At 58.0% G+C, this 27,613-nt stretch overlaps 9 protein-coding genes across 9 annotated transcripts; 5 read left to right on the forward strand and 4 right to left on the reverse strand.

Moving 5' to 3' along the window:
* Positions 1–152: 152 nt before the first annotated feature.
* EsH8_II_000734 (uncharacterized protein) lies at positions 153–1,109 on the reverse strand (the record flags this gene model as incomplete). The annotated part of the gene is made up of 2 exons (XM_083264032.1): positions 153–771; positions 829–1,109. The coding sequence occupies 2 exons, from the start codon at positions 1,107–1,109 to the stop codon at positions 153–155; spliced, it is 900 nt and encodes a 299-aa protein (XP_083121354.1).
* An 876-nt stretch (positions 1,110–1,985) lies between these two features.
* Positions 1,986–3,850, forward strand: EsH8_II_000735 (Zn(II)2Cys6 transcription factor; the record flags this gene model as incomplete). Its single annotated transcript, XM_083264033.1, has 3 exons — positions 1,986–2,045; positions 2,260–3,770; positions 3,826–3,850. The coding sequence occupies 3 exons, from the start codon at positions 1,986–1,988 to the stop codon at positions 3,848–3,850; spliced, it is 1,596 nt and encodes a 531-aa protein (XP_083121355.1).
* A 4,040-nt stretch (positions 3,851–7,890) lies between these two features.
* EsH8_II_000736 (transcription initiation factor TFIID 23-30kDa subunit-domain-containing protein) lies at positions 7,891–8,623 on the forward strand (the record flags this gene model as incomplete). Its single annotated transcript, XM_083264034.1, has 2 exons — positions 7,891–8,124; positions 8,216–8,623. The coding sequence occupies 2 exons, from the start codon at positions 7,891–7,893 to the stop codon at positions 8,621–8,623; spliced, it is 642 nt and encodes a 213-aa protein (XP_083121356.1).
* A 410-nt stretch (positions 8,624–9,033) lies between these two features.
* Positions 9,034–9,490, reverse strand: EsH8_II_000737 (mitochondrial 37S ribosomal protein uS19m; the record flags this gene model as incomplete). The annotated part of the gene is made up of 4 exons (XM_083264035.1): positions 9,034–9,067; positions 9,123–9,302; positions 9,364–9,379; positions 9,448–9,490. The coding sequence occupies 4 exons, from the start codon at positions 9,488–9,490 to the stop codon at positions 9,034–9,036; spliced, it is 273 nt and encodes a 90-aa protein (XP_083121357.1).
* A 1,743-nt stretch (positions 9,491–11,233) lies between these two features.
* EsH8_II_000738 (glycoside hydrolase superfamily) lies at positions 11,234–12,583 on the forward strand (the record flags this gene model as incomplete). The annotated part of the gene is made up of 5 exons (XM_083264036.1): positions 11,234–11,434; positions 11,492–11,605; positions 11,694–11,993; positions 12,091–12,386; positions 12,472–12,583. The coding sequence occupies 5 exons, from the start codon at positions 11,234–11,236 to the stop codon at positions 12,581–12,583; spliced, it is 1,023 nt and encodes a 340-aa protein (XP_083121358.1).
* A 1,673-nt stretch (positions 12,584–14,256) lies between these two features.
* EsH8_II_000739 (inorganic phosphate transporter Pho88) lies at positions 14,257–15,041 on the forward strand (the record flags this gene model as incomplete). Its single annotated transcript, XM_083264037.1, has 3 exons — positions 14,257–14,273; positions 14,372–14,532; positions 14,647–15,041. The coding sequence occupies 3 exons, from the start codon at positions 14,257–14,259 to the stop codon at positions 15,039–15,041; spliced, it is 573 nt and encodes a 190-aa protein (XP_083121359.1).
* Positions 15,042–15,628: 587 nt separating this feature from the next.
* Positions 15,629–16,908, forward strand: EsH8_II_000740 (DNA repair protein RAD14; the record flags this gene model as incomplete). Its single annotated transcript, XM_083264038.1, has 2 exons — positions 15,629–15,718; positions 15,790–16,908. The coding sequence occupies 2 exons, from the start codon at positions 15,629–15,631 to the stop codon at positions 16,906–16,908; spliced, it is 1,209 nt and encodes a 402-aa protein (XP_083121360.1).
* An 849-nt stretch (positions 16,909–17,757) lies between these two features.
* Positions 17,758–20,619, reverse strand: EsH8_II_000741 (WD40-repeat-containing domain protein; the record flags this gene model as incomplete). Its single annotated transcript, XM_083264039.1, has 4 exons — positions 17,758–18,017; positions 18,070–20,055; positions 20,141–20,416; positions 20,484–20,619. 4 exons carry the CDS (start codon positions 20,617–20,619, stop codon positions 17,758–17,760), a joined length of 2,658 nt encoding a protein of 885 aa, XP_083121361.1.
* Positions 20,620–22,313: 1,694 nt separating this feature from the next.
* EsH8_II_000742 (uncharacterized protein) lies at positions 22,314–27,110 on the reverse strand (the record flags this gene model as incomplete). The annotated part of the gene is made up of 2 exons (XM_083264040.1): positions 22,314–22,496; positions 22,557–27,110. 2 exons carry the CDS (start codon positions 27,108–27,110, stop codon positions 22,314–22,316), a joined length of 4,737 nt encoding a protein of 1,578 aa, XP_083121362.1.
* Between the last annotated feature and the right edge of the window lie 503 nt (positions 27,111–27,613).

Consider the following 27,613-nt stretch of genomic DNA (forward strand, 5'->3'; position numbering starts at 1 on the left):
TTTGTGTCTTTTCTATGCATGTTACTCTATTTGCCAAAGGTGCTCGCTTCCAATTCAACTTGTGCAGAATCTACACCGACCTGAGTCTAAAAATCAATCTTATCTCGCAACTACCTCGCTCCATTACTCCCATAACTCGCCTGTATAAGGCATCAATGACGCGCGGACATGGCTTGTTCGGGCTCCCGGTAATCATTGCGCCCTTCGAATGCGCTCATTGCAAGACCAATCAGTCCAGGTCTCCGGCGGCCATAGCCAGAACGCGGGTTTTTCCAATTCCGCTGATTACCGGCAAGCGTTTCCGATCTTTCAGGAACCGACTTCTCCAACATGAAGCCAAGTGTCAAGTAGATTGCAATCACCACAAACTCCTCAATGACGGCCATGCCGATATAAGCGCCCAAGCTACCCCTCAGCATGGAGAAGGTCTTGTTGTGTAAGAACGCTGAAAGTATTGAATAGATGATACGAATGAAGAGAATCGGCAAAGCCAGGGTGATGGCGATGAAGATCCTTCTTTCGCCGCGGGGTGCTTCATTAAAGCTCCGGCGAGACAACAGGAGTACAGCCGCGATCGCAATCAATCCTAAGAGGTAAAGGATAGTGGATGCTTGGGTTGTCGGTTGAGGTTGGTAGGTGCCATCCGCAGAAAAGTTCGTGCTTGTTCCGCCGACTATGCCGAGAATCAGGCCCACGAGAAGAATGATCTGAATAATCCTAACGTGGCTGGCATTGACCGGCGAACCAGCGTTTGCCCTGGTCCAATCGATACTGCGTCGGTGTTAGTCATTCATATTCGGCTTTGTCTACACTTTTCAGGGAACCCACAATCTGGAGAGGATCCCAAGAGTTGCCAGGAGTAACGGCGAGAGAGCGATGCCGTTGAGAATGAATGCGCCTGTGTAAGAGCTGACAGACGGGTTGCTGTAAGTCGACAACTGGAACCCAGAGCCAATAATGCGTGCGAGGCAGAAGATCACAGTGTATATCCAGCCAGATGCGCGTTGGAACCCAAATTTGGCACAAAGGAAGACGGAAACTAGTAAGCACGGGCTGTAGACGATAAGCTCAGCGATAGCGATACCGCCACGGCCATCAAGTTTGCCCATTTCGTATTAGAGGTTTTGCTTGAACGAAAACTGATGAGAAACAGAAACTTGCTCGATGAAAATTTGTTGGAATATGCAGCTAAGTTGAAACATAGAAACCAAACTACGAAAAAGGCAATGCCAAGCCAGAGTTATATAGAAGTAAAAACGTCGTTATTCGGCGAGCGAATGCTGATCGAATATTGAAGCCATCCGCACTCGCTTGGCCGGTCGCACTCGCTTGCCGGCAGTCGGCATCGAGGCACACCTACGTAGAGGCAACCATTTGGATGACCCTTCTGCAACCAATACCCAAGTCGTTGAGCAGACTGTCTTTCCACACAGCCATGTGTCTCAGCCACGAAGCTAATGCCTCTGGCGGTGACATGGCTGACATATTTTAGCGTCGAGGTACGAGGCTCTCGCATAGACGGCATCTCGGCAGAAAGCAGAGCTGCCAATTCGTTCAGGTCCTGTAACACTAAAAAATGTGTAGTGGCTCACCTCTCACCTCTCAAAGGAATGTCGAAATCAGCCCGGCTAGGGCCCCTGTTAGCAAGGGTCAAGTGTGGAGTCAATAAGCCTTGATGACTCCAGTCGTGAGATGCAAGCCACTGGTGTTTATGAAAGCAAGACTAGACCAAATGGGGTGGGCGTCTCGACGGTGCCAAGGGTTGTGAAATTAGAGCCGGGTATCCGACGGCTTTTTCGTCACTGTAACGGCCCCCAAGCACAGCCACGATGATGAAAGCCTTGACACCTCACCCTCTTTCGTCTGCCACAAGACATCTCCAGTTCTTGCGGCGCGTCACACAAAGTGTCTCTGGAGTGAGAGACATGCTGCAATGCGTGCCAACCCCTCCTACGTGAGCCATTAATCTTAGCCAACAACCAACAATGGTCTTCTCCGGCCGACCGTCAGAGGCGTGTTACCCCTGTCGCAAGGGAAGACTCAGGGTTCGTACTCCATTTCTCTCATCCCAAAATACACGTCCTACTGGACCGCTCGTATCCCAAAGACGGCCTCAGTCCGTCAGCCCTACGGGCACGGCGCGTTGGCACACCACCGGTTCACCCACCTGGTTACTGGCATGCGCAAACGAACCAACCCCAAATCACCCATAGGTCATGAGCCAAGGCTGACCCTCTCTCTTTCTTTCCCGTCCCGCAGTGTGATCGCCTGCAGCCCGGATGCACGCAATGCTCGCGCAAGCAAACCACCTGCCCTGGCTACAGGGATCTTTCGGATTTCTACTTTAGGGACGAGACCGCCAACGCCGCCTTCAAGGTCCAGAATAGGAAGCCTAGGAAGCGTTACCCGCCCAAAACTAAACAGCAGGGACAGCCGCTCCCGGGTGCGAATGTACAGAAGCAGCAGCAGGCTAGCGCGGTGGCGACAGCGCCAGCGACAGCGACAGCAGCCCATGTCGTCAGGAACTGGGTCGATTCCGATGCGCCTTTGAGGTCATCACCCGCATATCCACACCCAGAGGTCGCCGTGGTTCGCTATCGGAATATTTCGCAACCCCTCGAGGACCTGGCGTGCACATATTTCATGACGGACTACATAGCAACTTCCCCTTTCGAATACCTCCCCAAGCTCTGTCCCTATGGGTTGAGGAGCGAAGATGCAATGTCAGCGTCGGTGCTGGCCGCATCTTTTGCCAGCCTTTCGCTCAAGCTATCAGACACAAAACTTATGAAGCAGGCAACGGCCCACTACGCCAACGCACTTTATCAAACAAACCAAGCCCTGAGCTCGGCAAAGCTTGCCGTTGAAGACGGTACGCTAGCGGCGGTTTTGTTGCTCGGTCTTTTCGAGGCCATCGTATTTTCGGGTCAGCAGTCGCTCGACAGCTGGAACGCCCACACGCTCGGCGCCGTGGAACTTCTCCGCCTGCGCGGGACTCGGCAGCTGGAGACCCCTCTCGGCCGTAAGCTCTTTATCCACTCGAGCAACAACATCCGCACAAGTTGCGCGCACAGCATGACGCCCGTCCCGGTCCGGTTTTTGAAGCTCTACGAGGAGGCGAGGCCACACCTCGACCTCGATGACCCCTTTCTCAGCATGACTCCTGTCGTCGACCGGGTTGCTGCTTTGAGATCGAGAATATCCCAAACCAGCGACTCTGGGAGACGTGACCTAGTGATTGAGGCGCTAGATTTGGACGCGGCGACGGCGAAGATTGGGCACGATGTTCCAGAAGGATGGCGGTTTACGACAAGGCCTCCGGGAGAGAGATCGCCCATGCCATACAAGGGGATGTCCTTTGGCTACCCTTCACTCCGAGCTCTGCGGTACTGGAACGCTTTGAGAATCATCCGGCTGTTCCTCAATGACCTCATATGGGTGCAGTCGTCCTTCATACTCAATCAAGGGCCCGACCAGGATGACAAGATCGACTACGCGGGACTTCAAAGATCCGCCTCTCGAAAGACATCGACCCTCGTTGTCGAGGTTCTCGCCAGTTGCGGGGAATATCTGGAACCTTCTGGAGACCGATTCTCCGTGACGGCAAGATGCCTGATCTGGCCATTGTCGGTGATTTCAGAGGTGTCCTTGACGCCCCCTGATGCACGCCAATTTGCTCTCGATTGCTTAGACCGGCTAAGTCGTGACGGCCGGATCCCACAGCTGGTTTCACCTACGAACGGGATAACGCGCAGTCAAGGAGCAGAGTGGTACGTAATGCCTCGTCTACATTTGCAGGTTCAATTTTGTTGAGTTCGCGCCCAGGCTTCACTTATACCACCTTGCTTGAGAAGCTGGGACATTGCCCATCATGATGCATCGATTAAACTTACATCCTCACTAGAACTTCACCGGCCAAATACAATATCCCGACATCCTGCCTTTAGCTCTGTCTCATCAGAGCCCTGGCATTCTTGGGGGGCACCCAGGCTAAGGCCATACTGCACGAAATCAGGCATATCGAGAACGGCCTGCCCCAGGCTCCTCGGCGTCCGCTCACTGTAATTGTCAACCCTTTGCATCGGCAACGTGCAGGACAAAAGAGGGAGGACTCCCCAGCTGCATCCCGCATACCTACTCTCCTGCGGCACCACCCGGTCCGTATAATGTGCGACGCCAACGTTCCTGTACCTTTTCCTGGTCTGAAAGTAGAGGGCCAGAGTAGCTGTCGGCATTTTCGGTATTCCAACACCGAAGCTTGCTGTCGAAGCCACGATATTCGATATGCTCAGACGGGCCCTGCCCGCTCCAGGGGTGGTCCATTGTGCGTCCGGAGAGGACGACTCGGTGCGGCCTGACCCCCAAGACTGTGCCGGACGCCCGTTACTCGAAGTTTTTGAGACCATGGGTGGTGTTGGCGAAGAGCTTTGGCCATCGGTCGTCATCGTTGCGTGTGAATCAACCGCCAGGCATGGCGTTCGCCATCGCGCAGCAGGGGTCGTATAGGTGAAGGATGCCGGGCCGACACACCAATCGTCGAATTTAATACGTCCTCTACTAATGCAAGAGTGCGAGTCGGGGATTGCAGAGATATCAAAGGCTGCTTTGCAGTAGCAGCCGTCGACTGGCTGGTAAACGCACTGGAGAGCTACCCCATGATCATGGTATTCGTTGACACCGCATGGGTATATGCCATTGTACACGAGATACGCAGCCGTGCAGCCTCTTCCGCGGAGTATGCCGGGTCGGGATAGATGATGAGTGGTGCGAGTGCACCAACGGTCATCTTAGCGGTCTAGCCAAGGGGGTAAAGCTAGAGGAAGCCGATCACGATGATGCGCTGGAGGACTGGAATTCATGGCAGGCGATTTCTCTGGCAGTTGACGCTAGATTACTCTTTCAAGCACGGCTTCCGTGACTTGATAGAAGGCGATTTCTGAATGAACTCTGTCGGTGGTTGGGACGGCGAGGGTGGGTGGGCGTTGCCTCGCTTCAAACCTGAAGTCGAGGAGGAATAAGACCTGAGGGTTATGTGTTCATTCTCATCGAGTCGTGTTTCGAACAAGCACACCCCCCTTCCATTGCCACCTCTCTGTTGGCCCAAAAAAAGCCCGCTAGGGCTGGTAGAGCTTGGATCCAATAAGTGGTCTTGATAGGACTAGTCCAATCTCAGAGGTACTTCGATAACCCACGGCAACCTCTAGGTTAGTGTTACAATCCTATCACAGTTACTATTCTTGATTCCAGAGAAAGCCGTACAATTTTACACGGCGACCGCTACTGCGCTGTGCGGTTGAACTGTGTAAAGTGTACATCAGTTTCCTTCTCAGGATAAAAATGTTGTAGAATCCAACCTCCATCCTACATTGTCCTACTCGGAGAACCATTATGACCATCGTTTCATATCCCCTTGAGTCCTAAGATACCCGCTAGACCCTGTCGGCAATATACAATGAGACTGTATACAAATTTTATGAAAGAGGAATTTGGGGCATTCATCGGAGAAAGAACGAGTATTGATGAGTACTTTTGGTAGCATCAACCAATGACTTCGCTGTCGAAAAGAGTAATGAGAACAGTCAACCGAGGTCCTGAATGTTTTCGACTTGGTATCATCTACAAAATGCAAAACACACATGGGGAATGGATCGAATGTTCTGGTCTGCAGAGCTGGTGTCTTTGTTTTTCACTATACTTGTCATCCGCCTCGCCTGACATTTACTCGGCCTGCTGTAGTGGCATTTTTGTCTCTTGGTGCATTGAGGTTGAATTTGGGTATATAGTAGAGGCATTTGCTAAATTGACTAGTGAAAGGTAAAAAGCTTACTGGCAGAGTTGTAATTGATTTGACGTGGGAGCCGCCGGAGACACGGGCGTATGGAACCTTGGGAAGCATCAAAATGAAGTCGCATCGTGTAAGTATGATGCTGAAATAAAAATTTATTCGTAATAGTAACCCGTGATCCATCGAGTCTTGCGCGCAAACCTTTCTGTTTGCTCTGCGACGCACGCGCGTTGGATTTCCCCGGTGCCGACTCTGTCTTTCTGTCCTCTACGAAGGCCCAGTTTCACGATGGTCCTCCATCAGAGGCCCCGAATTGGCCCATGTCACAGCTTGCATCTCAGCGCCGAGGCTTCAAAGCTCCGTCCAAAAAGCTCCTTAGAACGTGCAGGGGCAGCTGGGGCCGCAAAGGTTTTTGCAGTATCCGACGTTGTCGCCTCCCCAGCAGGCGCCGGGCTTGGCCTGGCACGCAGCAATGCAGGCTGTCAAAAGTCAGGCGCTGTCATTTGTGAGTTTCAAAAGAGGGCTGTTACGTACAGTTGCACTCCTAAGGTTGGAAGACGTGTTAATAACGATCATCGCATCTATGCCGGGACATCCATGTCTACTTACCACTTGCTGGGCGACGGCCTGCGAGGCGAGGAGGCCGAAGAAGGCCAGGACGACGGTGGAGGAGGGGAACTGCATTTTGAACTGGTTCTGAGGATTCAATAGTGAATGTGATAAGGATGGAATTCTGAATGTGATCGGCGAGGTAGGCTGCTCCGGGTTTTGTAGTTGCGCGGCGGTCTAGGACCGTGATGATCGAAATCACTTTTTGCATCATCTATATATGCCAAGACTCTTATTCTGATGTCTACACGTTGCCAAGACAAGAAGGTAAACTCTGATTATGCTGTTGACGTCCTGATTTACTGCTCAAACACCTCCATCGAAATATCTGTAGGCATTTGATACAGCTCGAAGCTTCTTAGATGAAAAGCAGCAGTCAGGCCAGGTTGGTGTGTCATGGGATTTGTGGGTACCAATATGATAGTTGGCACTTTGATGGTTTTGTTCTGCATTTGCAATGTCCGTATCAATCGCTTGGTCGTTGAAGCATGACACGAATGAGGCGCAGAGCATCCACAACAGATGTGTCAAATGGATCGGCGATGGAGACGTGGGTGGTGCTGTACATGTATTTTTGAACCATAATTTGCCAAGGTGCTGGCTGGTTGGCTTTCTCTTCTAATATAAACGCGGAGCAGTCTCCGCATCACATACGAGCACGGAGTAGTCCTCGTCCCAAGCTCATTCTCCACCCTGTGCCTTGCTCGCCGCGCTGGACGAGTTCCAACTCGGTTCAAAGTCGTAGGTTTGTGTAAACCCGCGTGGTTGTTCAAAAGTGACCACAGTTTTGTCACCCCCTAGTTCAAACCACTTTGGTCCTGAGTAAGTTGTGGGATTGTCAGAGCACGCCTCGATAGACCCTGCGCGGATCAACGCGGCAGGCGTAGGAATCATCGGTTTGCTCCGGAATGGAATCAACGGGCGGTTGCGCGAAGGTTGGCGGTGAACTTATTGCATTATATTGACATTTAGCGGGTCGAATTCGGGGATATTACCTATCATCCGTGCGGGCCGACTGTATGGTACTGTAGGTAGTTGGTGAAGCCAAGATGAGCGTAATGGGGCATGTGTCCCAGATCGTCAAGTTTGTGAGGGACCCTGCCTTCCAAGCCTCAAGGTAGTGACTTTATGAGCTGCGTAGTGCTGTCGTGTACCCAGTGCCATTCTACGAACCGTGGCATTACATAGCAAGCACTTGAGTGCTACATGGTATGTACCGACGGCACTATCTATAACAACAGACCATAACGGTACCAGAGCCGCGTATACCGGTACTAGTGAGCGTGCATGCACAGACGTCAGTTGGCTCTGGTTTGCGGGGAAAGCTCACGGTGGTGTGGCTGCAGACCACGTGACGCAGCTCCGGCGCCACTCCAGTGGCCCGCAAGGCGAAACCACCTTACATCACCAGCCTCACCAGCCTCGCGGGACGTCGCGTCAAATCAAACCCCCCCAAATATCCCATCGACACTCCCGCCTTGCGCTTTGCGATCAGAATGGCCACCAACGCACCCGAGAACGCCGAGCAGGTGCCCACTGCCCCCAACACGCAGGAGGAGCCCGCCGCCGATGCCGTCGCCACCGCCGCCGCCGCTCCTGCTGCTGCCGCTACCGCTGACGATGCTGCCGTCCCCGAGGCAGTCGCCCCGGGCCCCGAGCCCAAGGCCATCACCCGCAAGGACATGTCGCTCCGCGAGTTCTTGACCAAGATGGACGACTACGCCCCAATTGTGCGTCCCCTCCCACCCCTTGAAGCTGCGCTGCTGCGTCGCGCCGCGGGACCTCCCCCACGCTAACCGGCGTTTTGCGCCTTTGTTCCAGATCCCCGACGCGGTCACAAACTACTACATGACCAAGGCCGGCCTCCCGCCGCCGCCGCAGACGGACCCCCGCCTCGCGCGGCTCCTCGCGCTCGCGACGCAGAAGTTCATCGCCGACATCTCCGCCGACGCCTACCAGTACAGCCGCATCCGCGCCTCCAACTCCAACGCCAACAACCCCATGGGCAACCTCGGCGCGGCGGCCGGCTTCCCGATCCCCGGCCAGCCCACGGGCCCGGCCGGCGCGAAGGACCAGGGACGCGGCGGGCCCCTCGGCATCCAGAGGCCGGGCTACGGCGGCGGCGGGCAGGGCGGCAGCCAGAACCGGACGGTGCTCACGATGGAGGACCTCGGCATGGCCGTGGGCGAGTACGGCGTCAACGTCAAGAGGAGCGAGTTCTACCGATGAAAGGGAAGAGGAGGGGGAGGAGGGGGGCCGGGCATACCCCCTTTTCACGTGGATTTGATCTTTGGGGCTAGGTGTATATATACCACGGCGTTGGATGGTTGGGTTTTTTCGGCGTCCGGGCGAGGTCAGGTCAATGACCAGGGGGGAACGGTTTTTTTTCCCCTTCTTCTTTTCGCACGGCGGCAAGTCAAGCGCGAAAGAGGAATGGTTCACAATAGACACTTCATAACAAGTTTTATTTCCCCGTTTCGTTTTGTTTTTGTTTAGCAGAGGGTCATCAACGGCACAGGGCCCAATGGTTATGCTACAGTGTATCGCTGGTATCTTGACATGGTGTTGTACAAAAGTTTCCTCCTCCCCGCTGCCGGCGGCGGCGGCGTCCGAATGCTGCTCGAAAGACGGCCGCCCCCTTACAATCTGGTCCAGATGAAGGGCTTTCTCGTCCTGGCCACATGTTAGCCCGTTTTCAATCTCGACTGTGGGCCGGGGCTGCGCGCACGGCGAGAACTCTCCCAGCTTGTGCCCGACCATGTCTTCCGTAATCGTCACGTCAATGTAGGCCTTGCCGTTGTAGACCTGGAACTTGAGGCCGACAAAGTTGGGCAGGATCGTCGCGGATCGGGCCTGCGTCCGGATGGGCTGGACCTTCTTTCCAGGAGCGGGCCGGACGATGGGGAGACTGAGGTCACGAACGGTCAGATTCGAAGGGTTGGTCGAGGGGGGGGAGGGTTCCTCCTTACGGGACAATGTGCGGTCCTAGAAGGCGATGGTCAGCTCGACATTTTTCCAAGTCAATGCACGGCAAGAAAGGGCTCGCGACTCACCCTTCCACACGGATCTCTTCAGAAGGTGTCTTGTTGGCTGCATTTTCGCAACTCCTGTGGCGATGTGATGACCCTGTCTGGGATTGATAGCCGCCTTACTGCCTCTCTCTGTATGTCGCGACGGGATGGGATGCTGCGCGGGAAGAATCTTGTCCGTGTCACGTGACGGCCGATGCTCCGTGCCGCGCGGACCCGATTTTGGGGGCCAAGCTACCTACGGATCCGCCCTAGCTGCAGAGCGCTCCCCAAAGAGGCTTGATGGGAGTGACATGCAACGAACGGGGGTATCGCACACTACATGCGAGTCCCGCCTCAATGGTTCAACTCGTCGTCCATCCCATCATCCAGTCTGGTAGGTGGGATGCTCGTGGTGCAGCCCTCATCGTTACCCAACGTCGGATCATTCTCGTTTTTCATCTTTGCTTGGACGGTAATTCCGCGCTGTTTCAGCACGGCGACAGCCAGATTCGGCCGCCTCGCTCGCGACTTTGTTTCCTGAACCACGACCTCTCTGATGAAACGAATACAGCCCAAGGTTTTGGCCATCCAAGGGCCTCCTTGTTCGCTTCCTGGCCCCGAATCGACCGAGAGAGGTCGCGTGGCTCGCAGAAGCCTCGTAGAGTGCTCAATCTGGTTCTTTCCCCTGGTCTGATGTGTGTTGAATAACGTCACTGCTTGCTGGGTGTGCCCACAACATGACATTCTTCTCAAGGTGTCTCTTGATTTTCATCATGCCGTGCCACTCTGGCAAGCACCGCCGTTCCGGGTTCACGGCTCAGTCTGCCTCCCACCCTCTGTTCCCCGAGTCCCATCTTGATGATCACTGTGGGGAAAGCGGCCGAGTTGGCCATCCCTTAATTCCAGGTGCTATACCGCGCGGAGGGAATCCCCCCGGCGACTTGAAACAGCCCAACTTAATTTCTCCCCTTTTTGAGCCAACAACAGCCGGCGAAGAGCCAAAGCTTGTTGTCGCAATGGGGGCTGCTTGTCTGCGCATCTTGTTTCTTTTCCTGCCATGCGGTGCCGGCACTTGCTAGCCGCTCGAATTCGCTCAGAGTGCCGGGAATGCGCGCGTCTCGTTTTGCTCGAACGACGTCGAGTGGCGATGTGACGTGCATAGTAGTTTACTCGGCCGAACCCCCCCAGGCGCACAATCTATCCCAGGCGCAAGAAATGCAGCCGAAGGAGGGGGGAGGGTCACAATGCAGCCGCATTCCTCGGCACCCTCGGCATCAACCTGGCCACGAACCGCCTCTCTACCACAGTAAGGTCCTAAGTAGGCAAGCAGGAGGCGTCCCAGGTAGGCAACTAATTAGGAGGTCCCAAGTCCCGAGATCGTGCATTTCCCTGCCCGGGGGGGGCTACCCCACACGGCACATCATCTATGCCAAGCAAGCTTAGCTAGTGCCGTGAGGCTCGCGGCTCCAGATCAGACGCACCACTGGTCAGGTTGACGTTGATTGCGTTCCCTCTTTTCCCACAAATCATACCGTGTTTTGCCTTTATACATGGGACGGAGCATGGGAGTCCGCCACGACGGGCCCCCTGGAGAACCCTCCCCGAGAGGTCAAACTTCGAACCCGTCTTAGCCCCCCGCCCCTTTGAACGGTAAACGAGACGAGAAAAAGAGAGGAGAGAGGGGGGGCGGCCATGGAGGATATAAAGCCTGCCACGCCTCAGGACTACTCCGGGGGGGTTTGGTCTTGGCTCCTTGAGACTCCATCCGACCTTTATACCTTCTTTTCTAGTCTAACCCGTTTCATTCCTTCTTTTCCCTTTTCCAATCATGAAGTTCGGCACCCTCGCTCTCGGAGCGGCGTCCGTCGCATCGGTCCTGGCGGCCCCCGTCGACGGCGCCTCCAAGGAGAAGCGCGCCGGCAAGTTCCTCTTCACCGGCGTCAACGAGTCCGGCGGCGAGTTTGGCCAGACCACGCTGCCCGGCCAGCTGGGCAAGGAGTACACATGGCCCAACAAGACGGCCATTGACGTGAGTGAAGGCGGGAGCAAGGAGTAGACGGCCAGTTTTGCTAACCACATAAAACAGATCCTGAGGTCCCAGGGCCTGAACACGTTCCGCATCGGAACAATGATGGAGCGCATCATCCCGGACAAGCTGACGGGCACGATCAACGAGACGTACTTCTCCGGTCTCGAGGATGTAAGTCTCTGCCGGCCTCGGAGGAGGAGAGGTGTAACGAAGCAATAAAAAAACAAAAAGACAAAGACTAAACACCGAACCCCCATAGCTCGTTAAGGACGTCACCTCCAAGGGCTCCTACGCCGTCATCGACCCGCACAACTACGGCCGGTACTACGGCAACATCATCACCAGCTCGGCCGACTTTGGCGCGTGGTGGAAGACGGTGGCCGCGCGGTTCAAGGACAACGACAAGGTCATCTTCGACACCAACAACGAGTACCACGACATGGACAACTCGCTCATCAGGGACCTGAACCAGGCGGCCATTGACAACATCCGCGCCGCGGGTGCCACCACGCAGCACATCTGGATCGAGGGCAACTCGTACTCGGGTGCCTGGCACTGGGTAGGCACCCCTTTCATTTTTACCCCTCTCCAACCCTCCCCTATCCTCGGGGAGAAGGCGACTTGCATGGATGCGGGCTAACACGGCGTGCAACTAGATCGAGAGCGGCTCCGGCGACGCGCTGAAGAACCTCACGGATCCGGCCGATGCCACCGGCAAGCTTCTCTTCTACGAGATGCACCAGTACCTCGACACGGACGGGTCCGGCACCAACGAGGCGTGCGTCAGCAGCACCATCGGCGCGGAGCGTCTCGCCACGGCCACGCAGTGGCTCAAGGACAACAACAAGCAGGGCGTGCTCGGCGAGATCGGCGCCGGCGTCAACGAGCAGTGCCAGACGGCCGTCAAGGGCGCGCTGCAGCACCTCGCGGACAACTCGGAGCAGTGGAGAGGGTGAGTAGCGATCCCCCCCGGCCCCCCTTTGGGCTGGGTTCCTTTTCTTTGTCGCTTTGAGGACCGGATAACTAACACAGAACAGAGTCCTGTGGTGGGCGGCCGGCCCCTGGTGGGGCGACTACATGTACAGCATGGAGCCGACGACGGGCAAGGCCTACGCCGGCTACCTGCCGACGTTGAAGTCGTTTGCCTAAAGTACTTATCCCAGGTACCTAGTCGCGACAGCTGGAGGCTCCTGGTGAGGTACGTACCTTACCGCAGCGCAGGTGGAGCGGGTTGTCGGACATGTGGAGCCCGCCGTTGAAGGTTCTGGGACCACGTGATATCGACGGAGGCATTGGAGTACCGTAGTACATGGCATTCCGTGTGCCTTTTCCCTCTCATTGCAGGCGCGCACAGGGTGGCCCGAGGATGGGAACTGTTCTTGTCATATCAGCATTGATGGCAATTCTCCATGTACATATTGGAACACGGGGTTGTGTAAAGCCTCCCGCCATAGTACATATTCACATACATATTCACACCGGTTTGATGCCACACATACTACGGATACTGCGTAATTATTGCACGTGCAGCACGAGGCGGCGGACTACAAGCGAGCGGTCCCGAGAGACATGGCCCTGTATCGTTGACCAGCTGGGTTGGTTCCGGAGTGTTGGTTATCAGCCCGGCCGCATGATAAAATCTCAGCTGTGAGATGAGGCAAACGGGGAGCTGTCCGCAATAGGCAGGTGGTGGATATCAGCAAGCAGGATTCCCCACGTTGCAATTTGTACGAACGTGTCCTCTATTATCCATTACGGACGTCGCCCAGCATCCGCGGCGAAGTATAGCAACACACGTCCCTTTTCCGACTCACTCACGGTCCCCGACACCTCAGGCAGCACCGGCGCGACGCGGGGCATCGGGGACTTGGGGGGTGGCGTCGGGATTAGTGTGCGAGGTGCACCATATTACGCTACGCTACACTGCACTAGTTGACTGCTCCGCGGCCTACGGACGGTGTCAATCCAGGGTCCAGCCACCCAGCTGCGTGTCTCGTCGGGTGCCTGCGCCTGCGTATCGGACTAGCCAGAGGTATGCAATGTGCAGTGCAGGCAGCCCGGAGTTGCGATGTAACGAGACCCAAGAGAAGGGGTGCTGCATCGGTGTCGCAGTACATCATATACAGTACATGATCGTTGGAGACGCTGAAGAGTGAGACCGCCGCCCCCTCGCTCGCAGCAAAAGTAGATAGGGTAGATACACAGAGAAAGAGAGATGCACTTCGGAGAAAAAGATGGAGCGATGTGACAGAAAAAAAAAGGCAACGGGCAGCAGGAGGCTCCCGCTGCGTTGCGTTGCGAGCGCGCGCAAGATGCAGGCCGGGCGTTGGACTCTCCCCAAAGACTGCCACGGAAGGCTACAGAAGGCCAGAGTCCCCTCCCCCCTCCCCTTCGCCCCCCCAGGCCTGCGGATCACTGCTTGAAATTTTGTGCCATTCTGCAGATTCGCCATCCCGCTGGACCCCGACAAACAGCACCGCACCGCAAATCGGACCGCACCAAAAAGGGCGACACACTACACTGCAACTGACCCGAACTCCACCTCCACCTAACCCGGCCAAGCCAAGCCAGCCCAGCCCACGCCGTTTCGACCACCTCACCCTCACGCGCTACTGTACAAAAACTCGCCAACTCCACGCCGCGCCGTCTTCGCCTCTACATCCTGCCAGCCTCCTTTCTTCCCTGTCCCTCTTAATTGCCCTCCTCCTCCTCCTATTCTCCCATTCTGCTGAGGTCCATCGGGTTCATCTTGCCCCCTCGTCAATTCCACCTCCAGAAACACCTTTCACGGTCTCTTCGAGAAAACCCCCCCAACCGCCAAAATGGTCAGCGCTCAGATGTACGTCCCTCACCCGTTGCATCGCATCGCATCGCACCGCTGCCTCTGCTCGCGCAGCACCCGATGAACAGGACCCAATGCTGACATTGCCCTCGCAGCACCAACCTGATCATCATGCTCGGCATGGTGCAGGTCTCCCGCAAGGTCCCCTTCGAAGACCCCAATGTCCTGAACATGTGCCGCGCCGGCTACATTGCCAGCAACATCATCATCGCCATCATCTACCTCTACGTCCAGGCCCAGATCAACAAGAAGAAGGGTACGTCCGTCTGCGGGACGCCATACGTTGGCCCCCCCTCCCCTCCCCTCTCAAACCTCAATTCTCAAAACCTCGCATGTGCGGACAAGCCACCGACTAACAAAAACCCCCCAGACCTCACCACTCTCAAGTACGTCGAGCCCCCCGCCATGGGCTCCACCGAGGAGGGCAAGCTGGTCACGACCACCATCCACGCCTACGACACGACCCAGCTCCGCCAGGCGTTCCGCTCCCAGGCCATGGGCATCGCCATGATGGGCTTCATGCACATCTACATGAAGTACACCAACCCCCTCCTGATCCAGTCCATCATCCCCCTGAAGAGCGCCCTCGAGAGCAACCTCGTCAAGATCCACATCTTCGGCAAGCCCGCCAGCGGCGACCTCAAGCGCCCCTTCAAGGCCCCCGCCGGCTTCATGCAGGGCCTCCAGAGCGGCCCTGCCGCGAGCGACAAGAAGGCCATCGAGACCGCCGAGCGTGCCGGCCGTGGCGGTGCCAAGGAGGAGTAAATGGGCAACCCGTGCCTGCGCCGGACGGAAACGAAGCTCGCTGGTTTACGCAAAAGGAGGGGGCACCTCCGATGCGTGTGTGTCGCTGCCCACGCGGCGACGGAGGCGTGCTCGGGAGGGCAAATCCCCGCGAACCTCGGGATGGAGTCGCAAACTTTGTTAGATGCTTAGTCTCGTCAAGAAACAGCTCATTAATCCGCACATTGTGTCCCGTCCGCGACTCGTCCTGTCCTTTTGCCATTATTATTACTCTATTATTAATCCTAGCGTCTCTGGATAGCTCGATTCTGCCCAGTGGCAGGCGGGCTCCGCTCTTCCCGTCAACTTCCTCCCAGTGCATGTGTGTGTGGCTCGGTCAGCGCGGGAGTGTGTGCACGTGCTTTCGCGACTCGACCGGTGGTGACATAATCGTTTCTCGAATCTTGCCCCCCGCCAATTCACGTCTCCCGCCCAAGTCCAAAAGTTCCAACGTCGAAAGACCAAAAGACCACAAACTCTGCTGTCGCACACCACGTCGCTCCCGATAATCACCGCCACCCCTTACCCAGATCACACTCGCAATCCAACGCGGCCAAGCAGCAGCAGCCATGGTTCGCCCCTCGACACCACCGCCGAACCCCACGGCGTCGGCGCCCGTCGCAGTCACGCCCCCAACGCCCGCAGCAACCCGTCGCATGGTGAGAACGTCCCCTCCGTGCGCGTTCCTCCCTCGTCCTCCTTCCTTTTTTCTAATTCCTGCCCCGCCTAGGAAGAATCCCGTCTGAAAGCGAAAGCCATCCGCGACCGCCGCGACGCCGAGCTCGCCGCCGCGGGCCTCCCGTCGGCCCCCAAGACCTCGTCCGGCCTCGTCGCCACCAAGGACGTCCACATCACCAGGGCCGGCGGCGCCTCCCGGCCACCAACGACGGCGGCGGCGGCGGCGGACGGCTCCCGCAAGCGCCCGCACTCGGCCATCTCCGCCCCGGACCCCCGCGAGTCGGCGCACCCCCAGACGAACCGCGATGCCCGCGACACGGCGGCCGTGCCGCGCCCCGCGCGCAGCTTTGCAAAGTTCGTCGACTACAACATGTCGGCCATGACGGACACAAAGGGCGGCTTCCTGACGGCCGAGGACGACCCGCACAACACGGCGCTCCTCCCCAAGCAGAAGCCCGGCGGCCCGCCCCAGGAGGAGAAGCCCAAGGGCATGACGTCGCAGGAGTGGGAGCGGCTGCAGCTGCTCCGCAAGCTCCGGCGCCAAAAGGCCGGGCCGTTCGAGCCCGGGCTCAGCGTGCTCGCCGACGACGCCACGCGCAAGCGGTGCGCCGACTGCGGCTCCCTCGAGATCGACTTCGTCTGGGACGAGGTCTTCGGCGTCCACGTCTGCCACGCCTGCAAGGACGCCCACCCGGACAAGTACTCGCTCCTGACCAAGACGGAGTGCAAGGAGGACTACCTGCTCACCGACGAGGAGCTCAAGGACGCCGCGCTGCTGCCGCACCTGTCGCGCCCGAACCCGCACAAGTCGCACTGGCACGACATGATGCTCTTCCTGCGCCTGCAGGTCGAGGAGTACGCCTTCACGACCAAGTGGGGGTCCGCCGAGAAGCTCGACGCCGAGTTCGCCCGCCGCGAGGCCGACAAGAAGCGCCGCAAGGAGGCAAAGTTCCGCGACAAGCTCAACGACCTCAAGCGCAAGACCCGCACCGAGGCCATCCGCCGCCAGCAGGCCGCCGGCGCCGCCGGCGCGGGGCCCCGCAAGTTCGGCGACTCGGTCGGCGGCGGCAAGCACGTCCACGACTGGGGCCGGGCCGTCGAGAACGAGGACGGCATGACGGTCAAGAAGTGCAACGACTGCGGCATGGAGGTCGAGGAGATGGAGTTTTGAGCGTCGGGGACGGGCGGGACGGTGACGAATTTTGGAATGAAAAACAAGCCCCTTTTAGAGGCTGGGAGGCAAAGACGGGCAGGTACGCAGGCAAGCTGGCAAGACATTCGGGCATGGGAGGCAGGCGAAGTCAACCCTTTACACGACGGTCCGGAAGGGTTTTTGGTTTTCTTTCTTTTTATTGTTTTTTGGGAGTTTTAATCCTTTTTTGGGGGTTGGTTGTTAAATGGCTTCTCTTTTCCCTCTCTCTCTCTTCGAATACCCGACCGAGCTCATACAATCATCTATTCCTTCCACGTTAAAAAAAACTATGTACTACGAAAAAACGAGACCAACGTCAAAAACAAAGTCACCGCACGGCGAGAAGGGGAGGGGGGGAGGGGTAGTATTGGTGACGCGGCGGCGGCGGTGGTGACGGCGGCGGCGATGGTGGTGATGGTGGTGGTGGTAGTGGAGGGTATCGACGTATAATGAACAATGCCCCGGTTACATATTACAACAGGACTTGGTCCCTCCCCTTCGTATCCTGTCCCGTTCATCTTCTCTCTTTCTCTCTCTCTCTCTCTCTCTCTCTCTCTCGCGAGCCCACTGCTGCCGCAGACCCAAAAAGTTTCCGAGCCTTCCCCCTTTCTTAACCCCCATGCTCAAAACGTCCCGCACACAATGTCCCAAAAGAAAACACCCCATGTCCAGCTCATGCCCGGGCAACCAAGCCGGAGCAACCGTCGTCAGAGGTCGGCCCCCCGGAGCAAGTGACCCAAAGACAATGACGCCATTTTAACGGACGCTATGCTGCTGCTGAATATCTGCTCTCTTCGTCCTCGTCTTTCAAACAAAGCCACGCCCCGTCTACCGCGCAAACACCTTGACCACGCCGTCGCCGCCGCCGCTCACCACCCACTTGCCGTCCTGGCTCCAGACGACCGAACACACACCCTCGCCGCGCATGATGCGGTGGCTCGTAATCTCCTGCGTGCAGGTCCTCTTCTCGAGGCTCCAGAACCGCAGCGAGGCGTCGTGGCCTGCGCTGACGAGCTCGCGGCCGTCTGGACTGAGCGACAGGCCCGAAATCGATGCCGGGTGCGCCAGCATGTTGTATGTGCATTGTCCTGTCACGCTGATCAGCATTTTTGCTTGGTGGGAACGACTCGCCAGACTTACCGCTGTTGGCATCGAAGAAACGCACGAACTGATCTTCGTGTCCAGAAATGATGACGCCCTCGACGCCGGATCCAGCCATCGACCTGCCTCCGCCCGTAGGTCCGCCACCGGCGCCATTGTCCTCCTCGGCCAGGCCGCTCTGTGACTGTTCCAGGCCGACCGTTGTTGCGACGACTGCGTTGACACTTGTGTTGATCGATCCATCATACGTCTCCGAGCTGTCCATCGTCCCCGTCTGTTCGCCTGTCCGGGTATCGTAGACGAGGATGGCCGCGTCCGAGTAGGAGACGACAAACGTATCACCGCCGGGGCTGAGAGGTGTGATGCAAGTGGGGCTGGCATCGGAGCCATCGGCCCTCTTGATGTTGTGGACAAGAGTGTGGTTGAAGGGGGAACTTGTCGCCATGTTGGGTTGCGGGGTGCTCGAGAAAGCACTTCCCGAGCTCATCGAGTTGCCGCGGACCCGACCCCTGCTGCCTTGCGGGCCGGCTCTGTTCGTGCCCGGCTGAGGGGAGGTCAACTGAGGCGGTGCGCTGACGGCCCATAGACGGACGGACCCGTCAGCACCTCCGGAGACAAGCAGGATGCGATCGGCGCTTCCGTATTGGCTGTTCTGGCCGAAGAGGGCACCGAGGGTGGTCGGCAGCACGCACAACGCCCAGACGGCATCGGTGTGGCCTTCGAGCGTGGCTTTGGGATCGACCCTGCCACGTTCCCAAACCCTGATGGTGGCGTCCTGCCCGCCGGAAAAGATCCAGCCGTCGCCTTGGGCGCGTCCGCCGGTGGCGAAGTTTGGTGACGGTGACCAGGACGTCAGGCAGAGGACTCCCCCGGCATGGCCGCGATGAGAGAAGTTGGCCGTTACGTCGAGGTCCGAAGCCGCGTTGGTCGCCTGGCCATGGCTGTCCGCCCGGGGGATGTGGAAGCGCTTGATCATGCCGTCGTCGCCAGCAGTGCAGATTTCCGGTTCTCCGGGGCTGCCGCCGCCCGAGAAGATGATGGTGCGGACCGTGTCCAAGTGGCCTCGCAATCCGAAGCGCAACTTGAAGTTGCCGGTCTCGGCCTTCTGGGCGGCCGCAGTAAGGGACAGTTCATGTTCCGCGCTGCGTCTTCTCGACATGGAGCCTTTGCGGCGATGAGAGCCCGGCCCGCGGTTGGGCGACTTGGGGAGGTTATCCGCGGTTGGGAAAGCATCCGTGTCGGGTCTGTTGGTGAGCTGCTGCAGAGGTTGCGAGGAGGTCGACTCGGTGAAAGCGCCCTCGGAGAAGTCCCATCCATCGGTCTCGGGGGCAGCTCGGCTGGTTTGAGGCTCATCTATAGGATCGACACTACTGACCGACTCAACGACATGACCGGGACGCTGCAAGTTGTCGTCTAGCATACGGGCGGTTACCGACATGGGCTGGGGCCATTCGGTTCCGGCAGCGTACAGGACAGGCGGTGCGGGTTCGGGGTTCTGGGGCGCCATCTGCTGTTGCTGTTGCTGCTGTTGTTGCTGTAGCTGTAGTTGCTGCTGTTGCTGTAATTGTTGTTGCTGCTGCTGTTGCTGCTGCTGTTGGTGTTGGTGTTGCTGCTGTAGTTGATGTTGCTGCTGCTGCTGTTGCAGCTGGTCCGAAGGCTTGACTTGGAAACTCGTTGGCTGGCTTCGCTGCATGGGAGGTGCATGGTTCGGAGCGGGAGGCGGGCGGTTGGCCTCTCGTACGTGGTTTTGCGGCACAAGCGACGAAGATGCGAAGGGGAAGGGCGGCTCCTGGAACTGCTTGCCGCCTGGCATGCCGAAAGGCTCGCCCTCGCGCAAGTCTTCGAGGATGGGGAGCGGAGGTGATTCTCGGGGAGGCAGGGGGTTGGCCGGCGTGATCATAAGGTAGGTAAACTCGGCCTGGCACTGGTCCAGGAAAGACTTGAGGTCGGCCCGCTGCGATTCATCCTCGCCCTTTTCAACATCGATCTCGTTCTCCTCGGCATCGAACGGCTTCTTGGACGCAGCTGCGCGTATGAAAAAGAGTGCGTTAGTAAAATGTTTGGCACGATTCGCGGTCTCCCGAAAAAGAAAAAGAAAGAAAAAACTCACGTCGAAGCTTCTCCTGGATCTGGGTGGCCCTGTCCTTTTCGGCCTTTGCGGTCTCGTCGCCTGGCCTGGCCCCGTCCTTGAGCTGCGCAGCCTGGTCCTTGACCTTCTTTTCGAGGATGATGACGTATTTCTTGAGGGCCTTTTGCGTGGCATCGGCCCTCCTCGCCTGGCCCTCGAGCGCGGCTATCCTCGCCTTCATCTCCTGGCGCTCAATCTCCCAAGCATTCCTGTCGCGCTCGTGTCGATGCCACTCGGTCTGAAGGAAGCGCATGACGCCTGTGGAGTGTTGTGGTCAGCAAAACGGCCGTTTCAAGCGACACGAAAAGAGGCCTGGGACACCTACCCTGCAGCGTATACTCGGTCGCATGAGGCTGGTTGCCGCCGTTGCCTTGCATCGCGCCGCCCATCTCGTTTCCTCCAGGCCCGCCCATTCCGTTGCCTACGTTCGGCCCCATACCCGAAACCACCTGCCAGCTCATACGCGCGCAAGGGGGGACTGGTCCCCGGCAAGCAGCTCGGCACTGCTGTCAGATGTGATGCGGGAGAGGGTGTGAGGGAAGGAGTCGGTGGTGGGTGGATATCGAGCCGTCGGGTGGTCGTTTCTCGGTCTGGCCCCGCTGCGCCTTTGGTGTCGGGGTAGTGATGGTGGAATTCCCGTCTTTACATTTGACGACCAAAATAGTCAAAAGAACCGGGCAGCGACTCGTCGAGGGGCTGGCGTATCCGTCGTTGTCGTCGTGTCGTTGTCGTCGTGGAAAGGAAGGTCGTCGATTCACGGCCCCTAACTAAAGCGGTGGTCGGAGCTGTTGACCCCCTGGTCAATTGGAGCTTTCCGTCGTCGCGTCGAGTGTCAGTACACTCTGCCCAACGCAATTGGCCCAGCAGTGTCGGCGGGTCGGGGGAACGACGTGTCGAAATCGCAACTGCCTCGCTCCGGATGGGAACTGAGGGTTACTGAAACTGGGTGGTACGGAGACGAGTGCTTGGCGATGAAGGTGGCCGCGAAGATTTCGTCGTTGGTCGGTCCGCGTTGGTGGCTTTTTTTGGGCAAGAGAGACAGGTAGGCAGGGCTGGTCGTGGTTCGGCTGCTCCTGCTCCTCCTGCTGGCACTTGCTGCTGCTGGCACTGCTGCTGCGCTGTGCGGTGTACGGTGTACTTGGCCGCCGATTAGCCAGATTCGGGCCAGTCCTGGCTGGCTCACTGTGATTGAGCTTTCCCCGAGCACAAGCACAGGTGTCCTGCTGCTTTGCCGCCCCGGACCACCCAATCAGACGCTGCGAAACAAGGCCGTGAGGCTGTCAGGCATCAAAGTTCAGCAGGGTTCCGCGTTCTCTTCAGGGGGCACGGGCCATCCATGCGGCTGGTACTTGAAGATTATGTAAGGTCGCCAGCTGGGCCGAGCGTATCTAATCTTTCTCATCGCAACCTTCCGACGATGTAACTGGATCAGGTACTGTGTTACGAATATTAAGACGTGAAGACTTATGAAAGTATCTTGCTGTCTAGGTATCTAATCACCTCCATCAAGGACGTGCAGAAAAAGGGACGCAAGTCGGATCGGTTCAAGGTCAAGAGTGGGTTGCGTTGGAAGCTTCAATTTGTACACGTCAGTCATCCTAGTAGGTAGCTCAACGTTAAAAAAAAAAAGCACATATTCCACGTAGAATCACCTTCGCGCGCGTTTCATTACACCTTGTACTAGATCATGCCTCCATTTTCATATCAAAAGAGCCGAGGTCACGCCCCAATGGAACCATCCAACCCCAAGAATGAGCTCTCCTGGCTGACGTCCAAACGCCCTCGCTCTTCCACTTGACCCAAGCGTACCATTATTACAACGAGAAAAGGCCCGGAACGTTTCCACCCTCCTTCCCACAGATCATTCAAATCCCAAGCTACTCCGTCCGCATGCCCGTTACCTCGCCTCCCAACGAAAACGCAACGAACCCCATTCTCCAAAGCCAAGGAATTGCGGCCATATGTGCAATCTCTGCCGTCTGGTATCATGCCCATTGCAGCCAGCCCACTGTTCACGAGCTGTGTCTCCTCAACATGGCTATGCATAGTAGCAAAGCCGCGGTGCAGTGTATGGCGTCGAAATGTCTTATGTACTCGGTATCGTCATATCTTCAGGATTATAGACCCGGATATGTCTACCCTCATCTCTCTCCTCTCAAGCGTACTGCTGCTCGTCCTGACAAGCTTCAATGACGCGCTTGGCGTTGATGATAATCTGCGACAGGTTTTTCAGGACCGGGTCGTTGCCCGAAGTGCTGCTGATGCGTACGAAGAGACCCTCGACGCGAGTCACCAGCATACCCATAATCTTTGGCGTAACCGCGCGAGCATCTTCGTCCTGGGGAGGCGTTAGTGTCATGCAGTCATATGCTGGGTGCCCAGGCAAGGCGCGACTTACCATGTTGTCGAGGGAGACCTGGAGGCTGTGAACAACCATCTCAAGCCAGGCGATTCTCTCTCGGGTGTACGACTCCAGGTTCAGGCTGACAGTGGCAGTCACCGTCAGGAGAACCAGGTGCGGCAGGTTGCGGACAAACTCCGGGCTGTACTTGGACATGTACTTTTCAAACACTTCCTGCTCACGGCCAGACTGCATCCAGCGGACGACAGCCTCCTCGGCCCTACCCTCCTTCATAGACTGGTTGATCACGCCAATGCGGGCCTGCAGATCAGCGTCGTATTCATTGTTGGACTTGGCCACCGCCAAGGCCTGGTTGTGACCATAGCTCATGGAGTGCTGCGAGGCCCGGTCAGGGCTCTGGACGTTGCTGTAAGACTGGCTATGGATCTGGCTAGGAACCTGGCTGGGGACCTGGCTGATGACGGAGGGTGCGTTGTAGGAAGGAGCCGAGTGGTGGTGAGATACCTGGTGCGGCTGCTGCTGCTGCTGTTGCTGCTGCTGCTGTGCCTGAGCCTGCGCCTGAGCCTGGACGCGAATCATCTGTTGCTGGAACTTGAGGAATTCGTTCTGGAACTGCTCCTGCGACGCTGCCATGCTAGAGATCGTGCCAGTAAGACGAGTCACGATGGCGGACAGCTGGTCGACCTTGTTGCTCTCAGCGAGGCGCTGAGCGTTGAGGGTCTCCATCTCCGTGCGGTGCTGCTTCTGGAGCTCGCCGGCCACGCGCTGGCAAGCCTGCACAGCCATGTTGGTGAAGGACGGTCCGAGGCGAGCGGGCAGAGTGGTGACGACCTCCTGTTGCACACTGGCCGCGACGGTGGCTCCAACTCTGTCCGAAATGGCCTTCACAAAGTCGCCGTTCTGCAGCGCGTGCTGAGTCGCGGAAGGAAGGGCCTTGTGAATCTCCTTCTGGATGGAGTGTGAAACCTGAGCGTTCATGCTCTTCGTGAACTGGTCAGACACAGCCTTGGCCGCCACCTCGGAAATGGCAGGGATGACGGCGTTGCTGAATTGCTCTTGGATGAGGGCCTCGAGGACCTTCTGGGTGTTGTCGTTGAGAACCTCCGACACCATGTTCAGGAGCTTCAACTGGCGCTCGTCAAAGTCAGCCTCGCGAGCACGCAGACCATCGTCAATGCGGCTGTGGAGCGTCTTGAAAGACGAGTTGAGGAGATTGTTGAATCCGTTTTGTAGGCGAGACTCCATGCTGCTGATTGCGGTCTCGACGGATTCTTGGGTGATGGAGTTCTGGGTGGAGGCCTTGCCCGAATCCTTGGAGTTGTTGGAGCCAACACGAGGGGATCCGTTTGTCTGCGAGTCGGCGGCGGCGGCGGCGGCGGCGGCAGCAGCCGCAGCAGCCGCCTTCTTCTTGCGACTCTTTCGTTCCTGCTTCTCTTCCTTTACAGGAGCAGGGGCAGGTGCCGGAGTCTCCTCCTCCTTGGCCTCGGCCTTGGCAATCTTGACCGGCGTGACGGACTCGGGGCCGCGGCGAGGCGTGCTCTCGTCTTGCGAGGGCGTCGTTTGAAGGAGGGAGTCCTTGGCAATGTTGCGGGCCGAGGGGTGACCAGCATCGGCGTTCTGGTGGGCAGGCTCGGCGGGCTGGCTCGCAGGAGGCTTCAGCTTGGAGATGGTGACGACACCAGCGTCAACGGCATCAACCGGCGCAAGAACCTTGTTGTCCTTGGTCCATCCAAGCTCGGCCTGCTTAATCAAGAGGCAGGCAACACCCTTGGAGTGCATGGCGTAGAGCTCAAACAGAGTAGGCTCGTCAGTTTCCTGGGCCATGGCGGGGTTGCACAGGATGTCGAGACTGCGCAGAATGCCGCGGTTCGCAAAGGAGTACTCGCGAACACCGCTGATAACGGCAGTCGAGTCGGGCTGAGGAATAGTAGTATCCTGAGCGACCAGCCGCTGGATGTACTCCACCTGCGACACGCTCTTCAGGTTGTACTTAGGAGCCGAAAGGTGCGCGAAGTAGATGGAGTTTCGGGTCGGGTGGCCAATGACCAGCATACCAGTGGGAGGGTGGTACATGACGCTGCAGACGGCGTCGGACTCCTTGCTGTGGGGGAGGTTGAACTCCTGGACCGGCTTGCCGAGCGCAAGATCCCAAAGCTGAAGAGTGTGGTTCTGCTTCATTCCGATGATCATGTAACGCAGAGCACATCGCTTCTGGTACGGCCGAAGCTTGTCGACCAGGAGGACGGACGTGGGCCAAGCCTTCTCGCCCTCGGGAGTGCTGGTCAAGGTCATGAGAGGCTCCTTGATCTCGAGCGAAGTGTGCGCAGGCGTGGGCGCGCGGGGGTCGCTGCCCTCCTTGGCGGCAGTGAGGTCACGGACGTCCCAGAACTTGACACGTCCAGACTTGTCAAGAGACACTATCACGCTGTCGTCCTGACTGAAGGTGAAGTCTTTGCCGGCCTTACCGGTGTTGATCTTCAACGAACACTGCTTGGCCAGTCTCTCGGTGTCGACGACACGGTCGTGGCCAGGCTTGAACAGGTTGTTCTGCATGATGAACGTCGGCCAGATGATGTTGATCGACTTGCCGCGGCCAACGGCAAAGAACTCGGGGTGGATCGTAGACGTCCGGGCACGGGTCTTGAGCACGCCACCAGGGGCATCACCACCTTCGTGGGAAGCCATAGGGGGCAGGGCGAAGCCGTACTGCTCGGGGTGCGCATCCTCGATGTGGTCCTTCTCGCCGCTCTTGATCTGCACCCAGTAGACGGTACCACTGATGCCAGTGCCAATGATGGCCTCGCGGTGGATGCCGGTGTGGTCCGGGGGCGTGACGGACATGGCAACGTTGAAGATGCGGTCCTTGGTGTCGGTGAAGATCTTGGCGTCCTTGCCGTCGTCCTGTCGAATGACGCGAAGACCGCCGGCCTTGGACATGCCATAGGCCATGTAGGTCTCGGTGGCGGTGTAGAGGTTGCGGTCGATCTGGTCGAACTCCTTCTTGAGACGGGCAATGTCCATGATGGCCTCGTCCCGGAACTGGGGCCGGGGCTCGGTGGCGCCGTCCTGCAGACCAATGGAGATCCAGGGCTTCATGGGGAAGTTGAAGACCTTGACGGGCGCGGGAGTTTCCTCCTCAATCACCACGATCTCGTCCTGGTCGGCGCTCTCCCAGCTGTCGGCAACGGGGTGGCCCGCAGCCTCCTCAATGATCTCCCGGACCTCATCAGCCACCTCGGCGGAGACGACCCTCTCGAGGAGATCCCTATTCTCCTCGCGGTCGAGCTCCTTCTTGATGGCTTGAGCGGCATGGTGGGCACTCGCGTCGAACTCCCTCTCGGTGCGCGCAGTGTCCATGTCGTCGAGGTCCTGCATGTACTCTGGCCGCGACTGCTCTTCCTCAGCGCGGGCCAAAGCTTGCTGGGCCTCAAAGTCTGCCCGCTCGGCAATGTCAAGGATTGCCTCAGAAACCGTCTCCTTGTTCTTCTCGGCAGATGGGGCGCTCGCGAACGAGGCAGTCGAGCAGGGGGTGGGGTTGGCGAGCTTGTCCGCAGGGGAAGAACCGTGGCCGATGCTGTGGCGAACACGCTCAGGGCTGGCGAGAGGGCTGCGCTCGTTGGCGATGCGCTTGGTCTCGCTTCCGTGGTGCGAGTGGTGAGAGCTTGGCGAGTCGTGGGTCTTCTTGAGGATCTGAAAAGCTGGGCCGGCAGGTGACTGGCCAGCAGAGTGATGTGGGGCGATTCCCGAGATGGAACCAGACTTGGGTGTCCGGTTGTGTGGCGAAGTGATTTGAGGCTCCTCGAAGCCGTTGCTGGTGCTGGCGTTGTAGCCATACTGCTGGTGCTGGGCGACTTGCAGATTTGACTCCTGGGTCGAAGGGAACGAGTATGTGCCGTAGTTGCCGCTCGACTGAGCGTAGTTGCTGGAGTCGTACTCGAACGAACTGGAGGGCGGGTGCGACAGGCTCGGAGCTTGTCCGGCCTCGGCGAGCACCTTTTGGAGAATGTCCTCGCCCGCTTGGGGGATGTTGGAGCGGGCAGACTCAGACAGCATCAAGTCGTGTTGACTGGGCTTCGGCCGGTTCAGCAGGTTCAGCAGGTAAGCGCGCGTATCGTCGGGGGGCGACGATGCGCCAAAAGTCGAGAACGAGCCGTTTTGAGGCGGCTCGGGTCGCGACTCCTCGCCTTCGTGGGCTCCTTTCATCAGAGCGGCGAGCAGGCCGGTGGGGTCGGCCGGGGCGCGGGCTGGTGCGATGATCTGCGTCGGAATGGACGAAGGCATCGTCGACTGCTGATGCTGCTGATGCAACTGCTGGTGCTGGTGCTGATGCGGCGATTGTTGGTGGTGATGCTGGTGGTGCTGCTGGTGGTGCTGGTGCTGGTGTTGTTGCTGCTGCTGCTGCTGCTGCTGGGAAGGAGACTGTTGCTGCTGCTGGTAGCCTGCGGCCTCCTGGCGAGCCTGGGAAGCTTGGGAAGCTTGACCGCCAACACCGCTGAACTTGAGGAGGTTCAGCAGAGTGTTGGTGCGATCGCCGTTTGAGGGCACACTGCCACCGGGGGGCGTCGGTGCCGGGGGCATAGGGGACACCATGATGGCGCCGGGGGGAGAGGGAAGGGGAGGTGTTTCGACGAGGGAAACAGAGGACAATTGACAAGGAGACCCTTCCGTCGCGACACGATGATGGGTTGGGTTTGGAGGTGAGGAAAAAGAGCAGGTATTGGAAATAAATTTTGGGACGGAAATGGATGACTTGGGAGGCTGGAATCTGAGCCCAACCTAACACAACCCTGCAGGCGCCGGAGGGAAGGAGCAGGGGGGTGACGTGGTATGTAGAAAGACCGGAAGCAAGAAAGGGCCGGGCGCTTTGGCGGCAGCTGCTGCTGTCTTTGCAGTGAGTGAGGGAGTGAGGGAGCGCGGCCCACTCCGGGCTGCGTCGGGGGTTTGGACGTGGTGTGAGTGTTCCCTTTAGTGGTGGTGCAGCACTGGTGCGGCGGGCTCGAGGAGGGAAAAAAAGCGACGGTGGATGGTTTTGCTGCCCAGAGTGCCAGGGGGGGGGACCTGAGCCTAGACACACTACCGGTACCACCACTGCG

Source organism: Colletotrichum jinshuiense, chromosome 2 (genome assembly GCF_051148585.1).
Source record: "Colletotrichum jinshuiense chromosome 2, complete sequence".
Classification (NCBI taxonomy): domain Eukaryota; kingdom Fungi; phylum Ascomycota; class Sordariomycetes; order Glomerellales; family Glomerellaceae; genus Colletotrichum; species Colletotrichum jinshuiense.